The sequence below is a fragment of the Chinchilla lanigera genome, unplaced genomic scaffold, assembly GCF_000276665.1.
Source record: "Chinchilla lanigera isolate Chin_1 unplaced genomic scaffold, ChiLan1.0 scaffold00009, whole genome shotgun sequence".
Lineage (NCBI taxonomy): Eukaryota > Metazoa > Chordata > Mammalia > Rodentia > Chinchillidae > Chinchilla > Chinchilla lanigera.
The window spans coordinates 32,865,903-32,884,210 of NW_004955410.1; the positions used below are offsets into that span (position 1 = coordinate 32,865,903).

Genomic DNA, 18,308 nt, shown 5'->3' on the forward strand with positions numbered 1-18,308 from the left:
AGGTATTATATTTTCCTCATTATATAACTCATGAGAAGTTATAATGTTTTTATCTAAATGATCATATGCCCTGAATGTAAATATGTTAAGAAAAACTGTCTTTTTTGCATTTACTCATATTCTTGCTGTTTTCTTCTTTCCTATATGTCTAGTTTTGCTCTACAATCATGTCCTTTCTACTTGAAAAACTTTTGTTAGCAAGTCTTATGATACAGTTGTTTCGTGGGTAAATTTCTGCTATTTTCCACTGCCTGAAAATAGCTGTATTTAACCTTCATTCCTGAAGAATGTTCCCATAGAGTGGACCATTCTGTGTTGACAGTGTCTTTGCTTTTGCCTTTTAGTACTTAAAGAGGTTATTCTATTCTCTTCTGGTCTCAAAGTTATCAATGAAAAGTACACAGTCATTCAAATTGCTCCCCCAAATGTAATCTGTCATATTTGTTTAATTTTAACTTTAACTATTAGCAGTTTTACTGCAATCTATGCCTAGGTGTGCTTTCCTTTAAATTTATCACTTTTTGGTCTACTGAGTTTCCATCATTTAATTAAAATATAAGTACTACTCCAGTCAGAGTAGTATTCTATTCAGAATTTTTAATGATTCAGATGATTTTGTGTATGAACATTAAGCCAGCTTACAGATAACTACAATGATTTGCAGGCTGTCTCTCTCTCTCTCTCTCTCTCTCTCTCTCTCTCTCTCTCTCTCTCTCTGTGTGTGTGTGTGTGTGTGTGTGTGTGTGTGTGTTTTAAGCATTTTAAGTGGATTATGTTATTTATTATAATCTTGACTGAGACAACCCACATTCTGGGGCTCCTTCTGTCTCTCTCAGACAGAAAATATCTCTCTCAATAAACTCTTCTTACCCTTAAAAAAAATAAATAAACAAATACAATCTAGACCACATTGTAGAATAAATGCTGTTAACTATTTTCTAGGAATTAAATGTTAAAAATGTAAGAGGATGTTGAATAATTTCTCCACTGTCATACAACTACTAAGTGATTTGGCGTGTATTCAACCTCAGATGTGTCCAAATCTAGAAGCAAGCAGTGATCATTTAGAAAACAAAATTAAGTACCCATCATTTTTTTGAGTTTCAAAATAACCTTCTTAGAAAATTTTAAAACATTATTAATACATTCAAAGCAAATGCAACATGTTTTTCATAAATGTGAGCTGATAAAATGCAGATTTAAGAAGTTCAGCTGAAAGTAACCCTCTGCCTCTTACAGGCTAGAAAGTATCAGCAGGGAAAACACTGGGAAACAATGCTTCCAATGCAACAAGATTTCCAAGGGACTCTCAGTTGGACACTACTGGAAGAGGATCTTCCAGTTTTTCACCTCAAGAATTTTTAGTTCAATATTGAGTTCTTTGACATAAACTGGTTCCACTTTCCAATTCATTATTATAAGAACAATATGAAGATGGCAAAAATGGCCACATAACATTCTTAGCTTTCATTTACAAGCATTTGAACCTTTGCCAGAAAAAAAAAAAAAATAGAAAAATGGGAGAGACACAAAGAGAGGGAAAGACAAAAAAGAAAAGCAACAATAGAAATTTAAAATAGGATATTCTTCAAAGGCAGCATACTTCACCTATTTTCATAGTTTTTCCTGAATCTCCCTTAGTTCATCCTTACCTCCAGTCATCCTTTGAGAGGTTGATCAAAATATTCATCTCCTCATCCTCTTGCAGAAGCCGGTAAGCTGCACTCAAATGGTGATTTTCTAGGACAGATCTATCGTTGTACAGAATAGCTGGATCAGACCTGGAAGAAAACACAAACATCATCTAGGACATTAAACATCCGCGATTTCTTCCAGTAGCTCTCATAGGCTAGAAAGCACCAATCATAAGTAAAGCTTTTAATAATTTTGTGGGGAAAAAAGGAAAGTACCAGTACTGTTTCCAATGTTTAGAAACTATCTTTGCCCTCATAACATTTGTATCAGTCAAACCTCAAACTAACACTATTAATTACCAATAGATGCATGTAGGATACTGTACACCAATATATCACTGTGTAATATGGGAGATCCAGCTGAGAATTGTCTGCAAACTGTTTTATAGCAAGTCTCTACTACCTTGTACAACTTGCAAAAGTAGTTTTTAGAAACACATGGGTTATGTCAACTTTCCTTATATTTCCTGGAAAAACTTCAAATTCTGATTTTTATGCAATTCAGTGAACTCACTGGTTATGCATTTTAGTTACAGCTCTCTGAACATAAAGATGGGTACTAAACTGCCCCTGTTAGTAGTTTGATCTTAAAATTTTTATATGCAAAAGTCACATGTGAATAATTGAGAATAAGAAACATAAAGATTATATGATAGTTCTTACAGACTTTCTCAAAGATCATTTTACAACTGAATGCCACCAAATACAGGGCTATATGTTATTTTAATATCTTTAATTTATTGATAGCTTAAATTATTAGGGCTAATTTTCTTATTAAGGAAGCTAAATCCAGAGCTATGTGCTGTTACTGAAATATGTGATGTAACTTAAAATTTCCCTCACTTCATGAGTGCAGTAGGTATGATAAAATAATGCAGTGTATGCCAATGCCAAGTATCATCCAATGGAAAGGTAGGATAATAAAAATATTACAGTCTGTCCTCATTTGCCTTAATCTCAGTTCTGGCACTATGTAACGTCTGGCTATCCTTCAAAGTGAAAATGACCATACAGCAAAAGTTTTCAATTCATTTAGGACGTAGAGGCACACAGGGCAGTGGAAGGAAAGACACTCACAAAAGAGGACTTCCAGAACTGCTGCAGAAAATGGTAAGAATAATAGTGTGTTTGAAGCGAGGGGAAATATTTTGAGGGGGACTAATGGTAATGTGTCTTTTAATGTAATAAATCTTTAAAATTTTTAGTATTCATATTTTTATCATTCTTCATAATGGGTTCTTAGAGCCCCAAGATTTTTTAAATTTTATTTTAAAAAGAGTAGTAAAGGAGAAACAAACAAACAAAAAAATAGAACAGTAGCAGCATACCAGTATCACAAACATAAACAAATCAAAGCAAGAACATTCAAAGTGATAGAAAGTCTCAAGACAAAATAATATGAATCAACAGTGGTTACATATCCCTACCCTCAACTACATTGCTCAGATTACCAGATGTAAGAGTGAAAGACTGCTCAAACCATTATAGGGAATAAGAAAATAATTCTTTGATAAAATAGTAGAGATAATACAGAGTTTCACTAGACAAGATGGTAGGAGTTCACCATTGTAATTCCATTGTGTATCGTTACTTTCATATCAGTTGCTCAGACCACCAGACACAAGAGCCCCACATTTTAAGACAAGAGGCAAGGTCTTCTGAGGGCCAGTGCTCCCCAAGATAACTTCCACTTATCCTGGCCAACTTTTGGGATGTATCTAGCATACCTTAAAAGTATTGGGCTTAACATTTTATCCATTAAAGGATAATGTACATGGTTACAGATTTACTTTTGTGAACAGGGATTTCCAAGTACACTGGAGAAAGCTCTGTTGAAGAGGGCAAATGTTTAACTTTCATCTCAAACCAAACTTAATGGAACCCACTAGTATTTCCCCCTTCTACAGAGATTACACAAAATATGCAAATGTCTAGGTAAAAGACCTGACTTTACATATGTTGGATAAGCTAGTTACCAAGGAATGTGCATATTGTGACACTGAGCTAGTTTTTACCTCTGAGTTGGGACTGACTTCAGTATTGGTCCATAGGCAAGATCCACACACAACAGCTTAACCCACCTCCCTTTCTCCTGCAGGTGTTATTTTCTGTAGTCTATGTCCTCAGAGCAAAAGATCCACCCACAGACACACACTAAGCAGAGCTCATCTGTGGAGCTTCCTGTATTTACAAGCTGCTTCCCTGCAGCTGAGATCACTGTAGGTAGGGAGGCAGAAAGCAGGAACTAAAACTTAAATCCTTTAGTCTGTTTGCATTCCATTGGAATTCCCCTCGTAAGCAGAGATCAGATGATATTGTCTTCTTTCATGTACCTCCTAGTCAAGTATTTGGTTCACTAAATACATGTAGATTCACTTAATGAACACAAAACCATCCAGAGCATACACCTGCCTTTTCAAGTGAAATCAGGCAGTACTGATTTGGTATTCAAATAGCCCCTGGGCCCCCTTATATTCTTGGGCTTTATATTACCATCTTTCCACCATTATCCTATTGTCAGATTCTTCCCAGTTCCATGTTACTGTCTTAAGAAACCATAAGGCTTTAGGCCAAGAGAGGACAGACAAGATTTCATCCCAAGCAGAAATGACAACTAACTCATACTGTTTGGCTAGAATTACATGCTGAGAGGAATATTAAGGGTAAAAGCACAGCTTGGGAAGCAAAGATATCACAATCAACTAGTGATCAGTTACAGATTAGCAGGCTCAGAGTGGCACACTTAGAACCCCCTTAGTATCCCCAACAGAGGTCTATGTCTACATTTGCAGCATATCATGAAGGAGATAGAGACAGCCCAAGTGGCAAGTGGCTTGGGTGGGACAACCTGGCTTCCCCAGCCCTGAGCCAGGGATCAGGGCAGGCACTGAACTGAGCAGAGAAGTAAGCATAGCCTCTCATCTGAAACCCACAGATGAGGGGGTAAAAAGGCTGGATGATGGATTGGGCCCACAACACTCCCCTCATCACTTGTCCTTTTAGTTTAGCGGGCACCTGGGCCTCTATGCAAACTGCTTCACCACCTACTAGGAATAGAGTACGCACAGAACACACATGAATAAACAGAGCAAGAATTACAATATAGCAGACAAGAACATCCTTCTTAGATCTCCATAAAGTATGAGAATTCTGAGCAGATGGTTTCTTCAACCCTCAGCTGATAGAAGCTGACCAGACCCAACTTTTATGTTCAGCTCCTCAGAATCATAAAATAGAGCAACCATGTTTTTTTAAAAAAGGGAAGAACAGCTCTCTGACTTCTAAAACTCTACCTCTGCCCCTCTGGTTTCTTCTGTAAACAGTTCAACATCCTCACCGAGTCTGAATGTGGAAATTGTTGGTGGTTCCGGTGTGTTCGTAGTCGTGGATGGCTGCTGAGAAAATTATAGCGAAGATCTCCAGCTCCGTCAGCCAGTTCTAAAAGGGAGATTACAGAGCAATCAGATATTGCGTTTCATTCTCAAGGTTTTCAGTGTGCTGACAACACACCCATATTGCTGCTTTTCCACACTGCAGCTGGAAGTTATTGCCAAACACAAGTTTTCTGACACATAGAAATTTTTTTTTTCCTGTGAAGTGACTGCAGGACTTGTGACTTGAAAACAGCATGTGAAATTAAAAGAGCTAACTAATACTTTCATCCTTTTCAAGAAATCCAAAAAACAACAACCATGAAGACTTTAAAGCCCTCACTGCATCCTCACACAACTTCCAAATAAATTGCCTAGATTTCTCTCTCTCTCTCTCTCTCTCTCTCTCTCTCTCTCCCACACACACTCATGCATGATTTAAAAATTTCAACACAACCCCAACAGCAAGCACTAAGAGTAACAGAAAACCCACTAATCATCTGATTACAGGAGCAATATCCACTACAATGTGGGGAGAGACACATAGAGAAACTACGTGTGGCTTTCTGTCCCCACGTGCTCGTGTTAGAAGGGACCTGTCCCCACCCACACCATCATAGTCAGCTGTGGCTCAGTGTTTGCCAGATGTGTTCCTTGAACCAGATGAATTAACATTAGTAGAGGGCCCAAGCAAATTCTTTGTTCCCTTCTAATCTCATTGTATCAGAAACTCTACATTGTGACTTTTATCACAACTTGTTAAAGTCTGTGTTTTACCAAACTATTTACCAGATAATTCTGATGCACCCTGGAACTGAGAACCACTGCCTTGTTTGCAACTCTTCAACTGATTCCATTGCTGGGCTCTGTGTGTTCACTGATGGTTCCCACCATGACTGCCCAATGCCCCCCTTGGTGCCCTTTGCCCACTTTCATTATTAGTTGATTTGATGCTCACAAGATTCAGTACAGTTGTTAGGTACCCTATTTTGACAATGACATATCTGTCATTTTGAATATATAATTAAGTGCAACATGAGTCAATAAAACACGAACACAGAAAATGGAGATGTTATTTCTGTAGAACCTAAAAGTTCAATGCCTTGGACACTCACTAAGAGAACTGCTGTAAAATATGTGTGACAATTATGAAAACATAGAAGACAAGTATAAAATTTAGAGAGAGTCTGCACTCAGTTTGTTTCTTGGGTATCTTTAAGATGACATTTCACTTTAAAGAAATGAAACTAGAAACCTTAGATATGCGCAGGCCTGATGTAAGTTCAAAATGAGTACTGAAATGGGCAGAACTCAGGAAAGAGCCTAAAGCCTAAATTAAAGATAACTGCAAAAGCTATGTTTATATGACTTAATACAAATGTCTTAAGATGAATATATACATTTTATGATTCCCTAATTTAACCATGTCTTTTAATTAGCTCTTAAGTTTGATCCTCATCTAAAAAAATTCCCAATTTATTGCCCTCTTTGGGAATGGGTAAAGAGAAAATAAAATAAAATAAAAAATAATATATAACCTATGATAAAAACACTTCATAAGCTAGGTGTGGTAGAGCATGTCTATAATGCTAGCACTCTAGGAGGCTGAGGCAGGAGGATCACAAATTCAAACCCAGCCTGGGCAACTTGCTAAGACCCATTTCAAAATTAAAAGAAATAAAAAAGGGTGGGGGCTGTAGTTCATTGTGAAGACCCTGGATTCAATCCCTTGTACTGTAATGAGAAAAAAAGAAAAAAAATATATATATATATACACTTAGTTAAATCCAGCAAGAAATGTTAGGAAATTTTTTTGGCATGTAGAGAAACACAAACAGAGGTAAAGGGAACAGAAAAAACATAAAGAGAAAATAGACTACGCTGGAAATCAACAAAATGAGATGAATGGAAAGATTATACAAGCAGAATGGCACAGCCCCATGCAGTCAGCAAGAGTCTCTAGGCCACCTCCTCAGTCCAGGGGCTCCCTACATGGCAGGGCCTACTCTAGGTGCTCTGTATGCAGCAAGTCTAGCAACTTGAGCAACTCCATAAAGGGAGATACTGTGCTATTGTTATCCCACTTCACAGATGAGAAGTCTAAGCCAGGGAGGCTCCAGATCTCCTCAAGGGCATATAGGGTGCCATTTGATGAGCCACACAGTAGGACTCCAGAATTCTCACTTATAATCTTTAAGTCATGTTTCCTTTGGGTCATTATTCATGTGTTTCTTCAATTCTGAATGTAGTCATATAGGTAAAATTTTATATTACACATTTTCTTGATATTGCCCATAAATATCACATTTTTTCCATTTTAGCATGGCCTTTCTTTTCTTATCCCCAACACCCTGACTCCACCCATCTGCCCCTGAATCTCCCTATCTGCCATCCCACATATGTCTCTTATTATAAGCTCATGTAAATTTTACATTTCAAAATAAGACTAAGAATAAGAGACCATGTAGTGTCTGAGTCACAGAACATTAGCCCAGCCAGCAGGAAGGCCTCTGAACTGACTGCATGTCTATAACAGCTTCCATGTTATAAATACTGACCGTACCTAAAAACATAGCAACAAAATCCTGTCTTACAGGCCAGGGATATAGCCCTGTCTTAGGTATAACCTACTTCTAATAAGCCAAAAACAATGGCTGGCTAAACCTGCACACAAAACCACAGCCTTCAGAGCTTATTTTAAAACCCAAGCTTTTCAGCAACCATGTGGATGCCTAGAATGAATTATGCTAAGAAGAAAGAAAAGATCATCTGAGTGAAGCAGGGGAGGGGAAGGACACAGGGAAGAGACATTTAAGATGAGCCTTGAAGACTACATGGAGCAAGAGATAGGCATTTTCATAAGAAGCCTGTTCCTCTTGAAGAAGAGAATGACACTGTTGGCTAGAGCAGACTCAGGACTGATTAGGGCCAGGTGACGTCTGCCATTGAAAGCAAGAGTGAGTGGGAAATGTAAACTGGATTCAACAGGCAGGACGTTTACAGGCAATAAATGATATAGCCAGGACAACACTGTAGGCAGTATATGGGGCAGGAGCAGAAATGGGAGCTGTAAGAGTAGTATTTGGAGACTAGAAAATTCTTAAAGAATATGTAAACAATGTGGAGGCAGAGTATGCATGACTTAGAAAAATAACCGAATTTAGAGTAGGATGAGTGAACGGATAGGGGCTGCAATCAAGGAGAACAATGAATTAAATCTGACCTCACCCCTGTGAGCCTACACAGCTAAAACTACCCTGGGTGATACTGCGTTAGGTAGCATCGCTAATAAGCATAGAGAAGGTGGGAGAAGTTATTTTGAGGGAAACTGGGCTTTACATTTTAATACAGATTTCCTTGACTTTTCCAAATTAACTACTGTGAATGAAGAAAGTTTTATGTCAACGTGTAAAAAGCTAGAAATTTAAGTCCCACAGATATTTTATTCCAGAATTGTCAAACTGTGACGAGACGTAAGTCATAGATCCTATCAGTGTTTCCCTGTCTACAAAATGTGAGTGCCACAGCTAATTTGGTGACAGGCATGCCTTGATAGCTAGTGATGACAGACTTTGAATTGTGTGGCAGGTGACTCAGAAAGGCTGTGTGTGTGTGTGTGTGTGTGTGTGTGTGTGTGTGTCTACAAGGCAGGTAGAGAGAGATGGGTGACAGTCAAGGGGAAACTCAAAGGCAAAGGACACAGGCAATGCCCCCTTGCTAGAAGAAACATTACTAGTAAATTGGGACTCTCACATGTGAACAACAGAATTTTGTTAGCAATCCCCTCCTGCATTAGTTGCCTATTGCTATATTAAGAAATCACCACAGATTTAAAAGGATGAAGGGCCTTCTCTCATTTACTGGCACACAGTTCTATAGGTCAAAAGCCCAGCATAGCACTGGTAGGTCCTCTGATCAGGGTCTCACACAGCTGAAGTCAAACTGTGAAAGTGTTATGTCTAGATGTCCTCCCAAAGCCTCATGTGGTCACAGGACCTTTTTCAGAAGACTTTGTCAGAGGCTGAATCTAGAGTGTGTGATTGATTCATAGTACAATGCTTGCATTAAGGGGGCTGGGATTAACGGTGGGTGATTGCAGGATCAGTCCACTGATTAGGTTGTCACCACCCTAATCTGGGTAGACAGGACACAATATAAGGGACAGAAGGAAGCTTGTTTCCCTCTCTGCCTCTCCTTTGTTGCTTCTGCTGTCTTTTGCCAACATGAACTGTTGCCCTCTGCCCTAAGCTAACCTGCCTTGGAGCCAGCCAACTATGGACTGAAACCTCCACAAACCATGAAGCTTATAAATAAGCCTTTCTCCCCTTAATTTTGAGCATTGGATATTATATCTCACCAATGAGGAATGTAACTAAGACAGGTTGCATTTTTTTCTGGAATCTTTTGATGGTGTGTGGTGCCTAGATGTTGTGGTGGTAAAGGACTGGCTCTCAGGAGTATTCAAGGAATGGGCAGAATTCAGGTCTCATGCTTTCCATTCGGCCCCTCTCTGAGCTGGCAATGTGAGTTCTTCTCATGCTTCAAACCTCCCTGACTTCTTCTATCCTATCTTTTTGACTGACTCTGTCATTCCCTAGTGCCATTTGGAGAACCCACAATAATCTGTCTCTGTAGGTCTACTGATTTTCTAGATTAATTGAAAAATCCTTTGTAAACTGCCTTTGCCATTGAACGAAACGTATTAGTGACTGTGACATCAAGAGGACTAAGCTAGTGAAGGCCAAATTTCTGCCAGCCACAACCCTTCATAAAATTATTTAGCACCTTTAACCAAGACATCATTGTATCATCCTTAGTGTTTCCATTGTATTATAATATCACGTATAACCCAAAGAACAAGATACATAGTTTCTCCTTTTTGAAAAAAAAAAAAGGCAAAGGAAATGTTAATAGCACCTTGTCTGACAAAATCAATGAAAATGGTCAAGGGATAGCACTAGAGTTTTGAATCTTCAGACCTAAATCAAAAGCAGACTGGAGCCTACAGTCTGATTAATATCTATTCTCTCAATAACACTTCTTCAATCTAATTCTGTTCAAGGATTTTCTCTTAGAAATGAGCAAAATGAGAATGAGAGGATTCAAGCATCTTCTAGACACTTGTGTTAAACAAGAATAGCTAACAGATTCCAGTGAGGAATCCTGTTGCTGGGGAAGCCCAGATACCATGTTGTCAATGGAATGTTCTGAGTCCCCATGTGTCTTACAATTCCAAATACTAACATGATCTGAAGTGTTTTCCCTTCTTGGTTTGTAATGGGATGTTAGAGTAACAGTATGTTCTCCATTCATCAGAATGCTTCCCACTGTTTTTGCAGCTTGCTATGAAAGAAATTTGTTTTGAGCTGTATTTCCAAGGCAGAGGAGGTGGAAAGAGGTTTCATATTTAAGTATTATTCTTAAGATAGCCTGGATTCATAATGAAAATTCAAAGGCAAATGGCAAATGAGTTCCTTAAAGAACGGGTACGTAGTACACTATACTCACTGGATGCTATAATATTTATGTTAATGATAACTTGCATTAGCATAAATGCTTGGATGTTTTTCTTTAGAGCTGAAGAAGCTATGGATCATTCACTTTTAGGCCATTGTATACTGGCACAATAGATACTAAATATATGTTTGAGAACGTAAGTTCAGAGTACATTTCTGCATCCATTTGAATCTTCACCACAATACCTTCAAATAAGTACCCACAAGGAATTCTGAGGGGCTTTTTTTTGCCAAAGACACTGTAGAATTGTGGCTAAATATTTAAGTTGATCATTTTAATGGACCTGTGGACAAATCCTGGCTCTTCTACTGTGTTTATTTAGTGAGTCTGCACAGGTTGTAGCTTAAGCCCAACAAATATATTTTCTCTCAGTTTTTGGAGTCTATAAATCCAAGAAAAAGATGCCTTAAGAGCTAGTTTCTTCTGAAATCTCTCTACTTGCCTTACAGGTAGCTGTCTTCAGGCCAGGTCCTCACCTCGTCTTTTCTCTTTGCACATGATGTATGGAAGAAGTCAGCTACATCAGATTAGCACCCCATACATTTACATATTTACATATGTAATTTACATATATCCTCTTTAAAGGCCATCATTCAAGCGTAGTCCCATTCTGAGGTACTAGGGCCATGACAGTAAACCTTTTAGAGACTGAATGACGAACTGCAACCCAAACCCAGGTATTTATCACAAAGTGCCAACACTGAAATTGAACCTGATACTGAGATTTCAGTTTGGAAAAAACAATTCACACATTAACATCTTTTGTCTTAAAAGAAAAACACAATAATGTGTGCCATATGTTTGCCACTACTGTGTAGGGGGTCAGAACTTTAATAGAGGAATCTAGGTAGAACATAATTCTGACTGTAAGAGCTACTACACAGCAGGGCAGTCCTCAACTATAAGAGCGAGCATCTCCTCCTTAAAATAAATCTATTTCTACTCTCAGAGGCGATCACTGCTGTTTGCTAATTTTTTCCCTTTTCTTTAGTGAGTATATTTTTGGATTTGCTTGAGGTGGAAATGTGCCTGGCCTTTTCTATACTTTGCAGTAGCCACTGACATGATTTTAGCCAATTACATGTAAATGGAAGTTACTGAATTTGGTTTTAGGATAGTTCTTTAAATATGGGAAGATTTTTGTTTGTTTCACATCTCTTGTGCTTTGTCTTTCCTTTTCCTTCCTACCGTCATATTCAGAGGTACATTTTGGTCATATTACAAGCATAAGGACAAAAGGCACATGCTAAAGGAGGTGGGAAGGAAAGTGGAAGAAGGCTGATGTCATTCTGGAGGACTCCTTGGACAAGTCACACAAATGTGTGACCATATGCTGACCATCTAATCTGCTTGGACATTCACTCTCCAATAAAGATCAGTACATATTTTAGGGAAAATATATATAAAATGGGAAAATTCTCATGAACAAATGAAAATTTTCATGAGTTAACAGACATAATCTACTTTTGAAAAAAATCTTAAAAATATGTAAGGTTTTCATAAAGATCTAAGGTTACTAAGAAAATAGAGCTACCCAAGAGCAAGAACTGCTAACTAAAAATACTTAAAAATCAGGCTGAATAATTAGAAAACATAATAAATGGAAAAGTTATTGTGATATTTATGATGCATTTTGTCCTACACAAGTTTTAAACTGCAATTTACTCAAATCAACCTATATTTTGTTGCAACTATTTTGTTTTTAGAATTTCCAGTTTCAGGAGTGTAAACATAGTTTTTACTTTTACATTTACATATTTAGCTCATTTATCAGATATATTTTGGTGAATGATTTGAGGAACAAAAACATTCTATTTTTTCTAAATAAACAACTGTTTCAAAGTGTTGCCAAAAAATGTATGAACTAATTTTCCCTATGTCATCTGTAGACATATTTTCATGTGCTCATCTGTCCTTCCTTCTTTACTACACTCTAGCGAATGCTTCATTCTCAGCATATCACTTAGAATGCCCATGTCAGGGACAACAGTGACTTCCATGTTGCTAAGTCCAGTGGTCACTTCTTCATCCTAATCTTACTTAAACCTTAGCATGCCCCACACAGAGCACCACCCTCTTTCCTTTGTCCCAATATCACTGTCACTCTTTTTGTAGTAACTCTTGTTAGCTTTGATTCTTTGCCTCATTGGAATGCTCCAGGACCTGCTTCAGAGCCACGTCTATTTCTCTGGTCACATTTTCTATTTAAATAATCTCATCTGCTCCTATGACTGTGTACAATGTAGGTATATCTGTGACTATCTAAACTCCAAGCCCATCCCTAACTTCTCCCAGAGTTCTAGATTCATTCAGTTTTCTTGTTGCCTCACATCTGCATAAGGATTGGGGTCTAATAGGGATCTTAAACTCTATTTCATCCAAATTCAAACTCTTGGTTCATTTCCCTGAAAGCTTCCTTTGCCATCAAGCTCATGTATCAACCTTGTTTATCAAACCCCAAAATCTAAACCATACTCTTGATTGCTTGCTTTAATGTTTCAAATTCTGGCCAGTCCTTTCAACTCTACTTCAGAAACAGCTTTTCTTTCCATCGTAGCCATGCACTTTCTAGCACAAACTAACACAATCTCTTTCTTAGCTTTCCACAGGGCTCTACCAACAGGCTTCCCAGAATCCACTCTCCACAGTAATTCTTTTTCATTCTTACCAGATCACATTATCCTGTCTAAAGCTCTTTAGTGGCTTCCCACTGCACTCAGAATAAAATGGGAATCTCATTTCTACGTTCTGCCTCCTCCTCCATCCTCCTCTCACACCTCTGTCTCCTGCATGTGCTGATCTCACCACACATGTCTTATTTCTGCTCTACGAATGCCATTCTCTTATGAGGGCCATTGTGCCAGCCCTGCACTGATACTGCTGGCATCTTCCTCTTCAGCTCTCAGTACGGCCACAGCTGAAAATCAAGGCTATCTCAACTTAAATATTACTCTGGAGGAGGCCTTTCCAGGCTGTCTAATCAGATACTCTGCTTTCCTTACATAGTGCCCCATTTTAATTCTCTGCAGAGTATTAGTGATATTTTCTTGTTTATTTTTTACTGGTCTCTTCTATCTTCCCACTAGAATGTAAGTTTTATATTGGCACTTGTGTCTTTACCCTGTGTCTTAGTCCAGTTGGTTACTAGAACTCAATGTCATACATTGAGTGGCTTATAACCAACAGAAATTTATTTCTCACAGCTCTAGAGGCTGGGAAGCCTACAATGAAGGTGGTGGTTGATTTGGTGCCTGGTGACAATCCCTACTTAAATGGCACCTTCTCACTGTATCCTCACATAGCAGAAAGGGGAAGAGACCTCTCTGGAGCCTCTTATACAAGAGCATTTAATCCCATTCATATGAGCTCCACTCTCATGATTTAAGTGCTTCCTAAGGCTCTCATTTCTAATACCATCATTTTGGGAGAGTATAAATAATTTACTGAACAAGACACTAAAACAATTTACCCCTTTGCTACTTAATTCAAAAGTTTACTGTAAATACAGTGAACAGAATATTATTCCTTTTATGCTTGGACTAGCATATGTTAACACAAATAATGCAAGCCAATATAATTCATAAATTAATGCAATAGAAACAATGTGCATACTAATAATTATAATAAACACTGTAAATGCATAATTGCATGTATGAGTGAAGCACAAGGTGTGGAACTTAGCGAAGCAGAAAGTTGGTTAGAAAAAACTGCTTGGTGGAAGGAACCTGGGACACTGGGTTTCTATGCAGTTATACCTCACTTCTTCCATGTCTGTGAAATGAATACAATTTTTAAGTAACATTTTGAAAAACTATTTAATTTACAGCACCCTATTAAAACAGTACTCACATATAACATGTGCTCAACAACTGTTGGGTGTTTTTGAAACTGATATATTCCATTGATATATTCGTCGATTTTTGCACAAATTCCACCCCATTAGTTCCTAATATATGTACCAATATAGCTTTGTAGATACTTTAATACTAGTAGAGTAAGAATCATCCCCCTCACACACATATTGTTCTTTTTCAAAATTGTCATTTTCCCCTCAGTACTGGAGATTGAACTCAGTGCCTTTACACTAAGCTATATGTCCAGTAGCTTTCAATTTTTTTAAGTTTAGATTTGAGATAAGGCCTCATTAAGTCTCTCAGTTGCCCAGGCTGGGCTGAACTTTGGAGCCTCTACCATCAGCTTTCCAGAGTGCCAGGATTATAGGCACAATATATCCAGCTCAAAACTGTCTTTTCTGAGCTTGTAAAGTACCTAGTATACATGAATTTCAGACTCAGGTTGTTATGTTTCATGTTAAATTCTGTTGGAAATTTGACTGATATTGTTTTGAGTTTATAGATTAGGTTGAGGAAAATTGACATGTATAAATACCATGGTTTGATATTTAAAACATTACGTATTTCTCCACTTGTTTAAACATTATGTTAATGCCCATTGACTTAACTTTATAATTTCTCTTTGATTAAATCTTATTTTTTCCTCTTTGTCAGTTTTAAAGTTCTTTATGGTTAATTTTAGATTCCCTACTTAAAACTGAGCCACAAAAACACTATGGAATAACTTTACTTCCGGGTTTCCAGTGTTATTCTACCAAAGTGATTAGGGAAGACATAGTGATAAGACACATTCATGGGAAGGGTGTGGGTCAGAGATAGATCCCTGAGAAGTTTAAGCTCAGGCACGGAACGACAATGGAGTCCTGCCATCTGTGGTAAGAAGCTAGGCCCAGTATATGCGACATTCAGAGGCAGCTGGATATGAATGTGGGGTTAAATCCAGTGGTTTGCTTAAACACCCACCCCACTGCCTACATCCAGCAGAGGCCAGAATCCTGATTGCTTTCCCTCCCTATCTACCAACATGCCTCAGTTTGGAAAGTTGCAACAGCCTTGGGTGTAGAGACAGAGGGGCCTCTGGGGACAGGTGGGCACCTAACAAACCCAAGGTCATAAAATCAGGTGGAGCAAACTGTGGCTTTCTGGGTTCTAAGACTACAGATACTGGCCAGAAACCATTCATTTAAACATATCAAAGAAGTTTTCTTGAACTCATTTTTTTCTTCATTGGTTTTTTAGGAGTTAGGAGATCATTTCATTTTTCTTTTAATTCTTTTCTTTTTACTTTATTTTGCTTTGTTTTTGTTTTTCTTCTTTTTCTTGTTTGTTCTTTTTCTGTTAATTGTATTTAATTCTACTAATTTCCTTTTATTCCTTAATAGGAGTTTTCATCTCACTTTTCTCTCATCATTCAATTTTTCAAATTTTATTTTTTTTTATTTTTCTGTTCTCCGTCACTTCTATCTTTACTAGTATAACCAGTAAGCTTTATTAGTTTTAACTTACTTAGTATTGTTGAATTCTTTTTTTATTTTTAGTGGAGATATGGGTGTTGCATTTAGTATTTACTATATGTCAGTATTTAGTTTGTCTTAGTGCTTACTATAATTATAGCTCTCTTTTCTAGGTTAAGGATGGTACATTATTGATTCTTATGATATATCAGTATACAGTATGTCTTTGATACTATTACTGTGGTTGATTTTGTTGCTATTGTCAGGGTGGCATCAGTAATGCTGTTAACTGAATTTTTCTGTAAGACAATATCCAGATTCCCTTTGTGTCATTAATGATACTGTAGTCCAGTATTGGAGAACTGGGTGCTGGGTCAATTGTACTGCCTCCTCTCCTCCCAAATTAATGGAGGTGGGTAGATCATTGTACAGAGGCAAAGGCATGTAGTTAGTCATGCCCAGAGTCCACCATTGAAAAGCAGACACTAACTAAACAGGTGTCACCACTATCAACAAAGTCCATTCATTATAAATAACCTGTAAACCTCAGTACTAAAAAGGAAAAAATAGACACGATATGACAAGGTAACAAAGGCCTCTGAAAATGCCAAACTCCACCAAAGCTGATCCATGGGAAATTGGGGTGGGTGGGGAATCAAAAGCCACAGCTGAACTATTCAAAATGATGAAAGAAAGGATTAAAAAAAAATCAATAAAGTGCTTTGCAAACTCAAAGAAAATATAACTAAAAGATAATGGAATGAATAAACAAAATAATAAATTAAGACACTAAAAAAGCTAGCTGAGTTAACAAAACCAAACCAAACTTGACTTACCACTTTAGCAAAAAATTAGAGTCCGTGAAAAGGTACCAAAGAGAAAACCAGGAGATCAAACATTCTATTCCAAGTATGGGCAGCCGAAGTGACCAGCATGAGGACAAAGTATCAGAACTAGATGATAAGGCTGATGTCAATGACAAGTTATCCACAGATAACTTAAAAATAACAAGAGAACATGAAAAACTGGGTCAGAATGCCTGCTAGATGATACAAAGAAGACAAATCTAAGATTAATTGGGATTAATGAAGAATCAAGATAGCACAAATGGCATAAAAACCTGTTTACAGATATAATAACAGAAAACGTCCCAAGTATGGAGAGAGAATTAAACACACAGAAGCCTACTCAACACCAAACATCCATAATCAGAAAGAATCTCTCCAACACACTATGTAGTCAGTATCACAGAAGTCCAACTCAAGGATAGAATCACTATTAGAGAAAAGCAACAAATCACTTATAAAAGTAAACATATTAGAATTAGAGCTGATGTCTCAGCATAAACCAGGAGATCTTGGAGTGAAGGGTTTCAAACGCTAAAAGATAACAACATCTGACCCAGACTGATGTATTCTGAGAAATTGTCTCTCAAAATTGATGGAGAAATAGTCTTTTGAGGACAAAGAGCACTTTAGCAAACTCATGATCATACATTGAGCACTCCAAAACATTCTCAAGTATATTATAAAAAATCCACTGAAGGCAACAATGCAAAAACTCTAATAAATAAATATACCAGGCAGGGTGAGCAGTCAAGCAAAAGGCAAAAAAAGAATCAGCAACAAGAAAATACTGTAATGCGATGACAGGAATAAGTCAATACCTTTTAGTAATAACTCAATGTGAATGGTCTCAATTTTTATTGAAAAGACACAGAGGGGCAGAGGAAAGAAAATCCAATGACACGCTCTATCAAAGAAACATACTTAAAAAAAAGAAGAGAAACATACTTAACCCAAAAAGAAATTCATAGATTAAAAATCTAAAAATAGAAAACTATTTCTTGCACGGGAACCCCAAAACAAGAAGGAGGAGCTAGCCTATTTTCAGAACAAGTACATTTCAAGACAAAATTGATCAAAAGAGTAAATGAAGATCACTATAGGTTGGTTAAGTGAGTGATTCAACAAGAAGATGTAATTATTTTAAACATATATGCAATGAACATAGGCACACCCAACTTCATAAAACAAGCACTAGTGTACAAAAAGATTAGATAACCATCAATACAATTATAGTGGGGTAACTCAATACCCCAAAGTTACAATTGGACCAATCAACTAGATGAAAAAAATCAACAAAGAAATATCAGTGTTGAATGAAAATTTTGAAAAATTGGATTTAATAGGTAACTAGAAAGTGATTCACACAACAACAGAATATTCATTCTCCTCAGTTGCACATAGCACTTTTTCAAAAATAGACTACATGTGAGTCCTGAAAAAATAGACTACATGTGAGTCCTGAAAGTATTCTTAAACAAGTTCAAAACAACCAAAATTACCTCTTGCCTATAATCAGATCATAGCATAACGAAACTAGAAATCACTAGCAAAAGAAATCACATAAATAATG

The 18,308-nt window shown here is 37.3% G+C and overlaps 1 protein-coding gene across 1 annotated transcript in view; it reads right to left on the bottom strand.

The window, feature by feature from the left end:
- Nucleotides 1–18,308, bottom strand: part of Pde1c (phosphodiesterase 1C, calmodulin-dependent 70kDa) — a gene marked incomplete in the record, with an annotated part of 467,041 nt that overhangs the window by 75,183 nt on the left and 373,550 nt on the right. Inside the window, 2 exon segments of the mRNA XM_013510635.1 lie at nucleotides 1,653–1,781; nucleotides 5,032–5,132. Of these exon segments, the coding sequence (XP_013366089.1) occupies nucleotides 1,653–1,781; nucleotides 5,032–5,132 (230 nt within the window).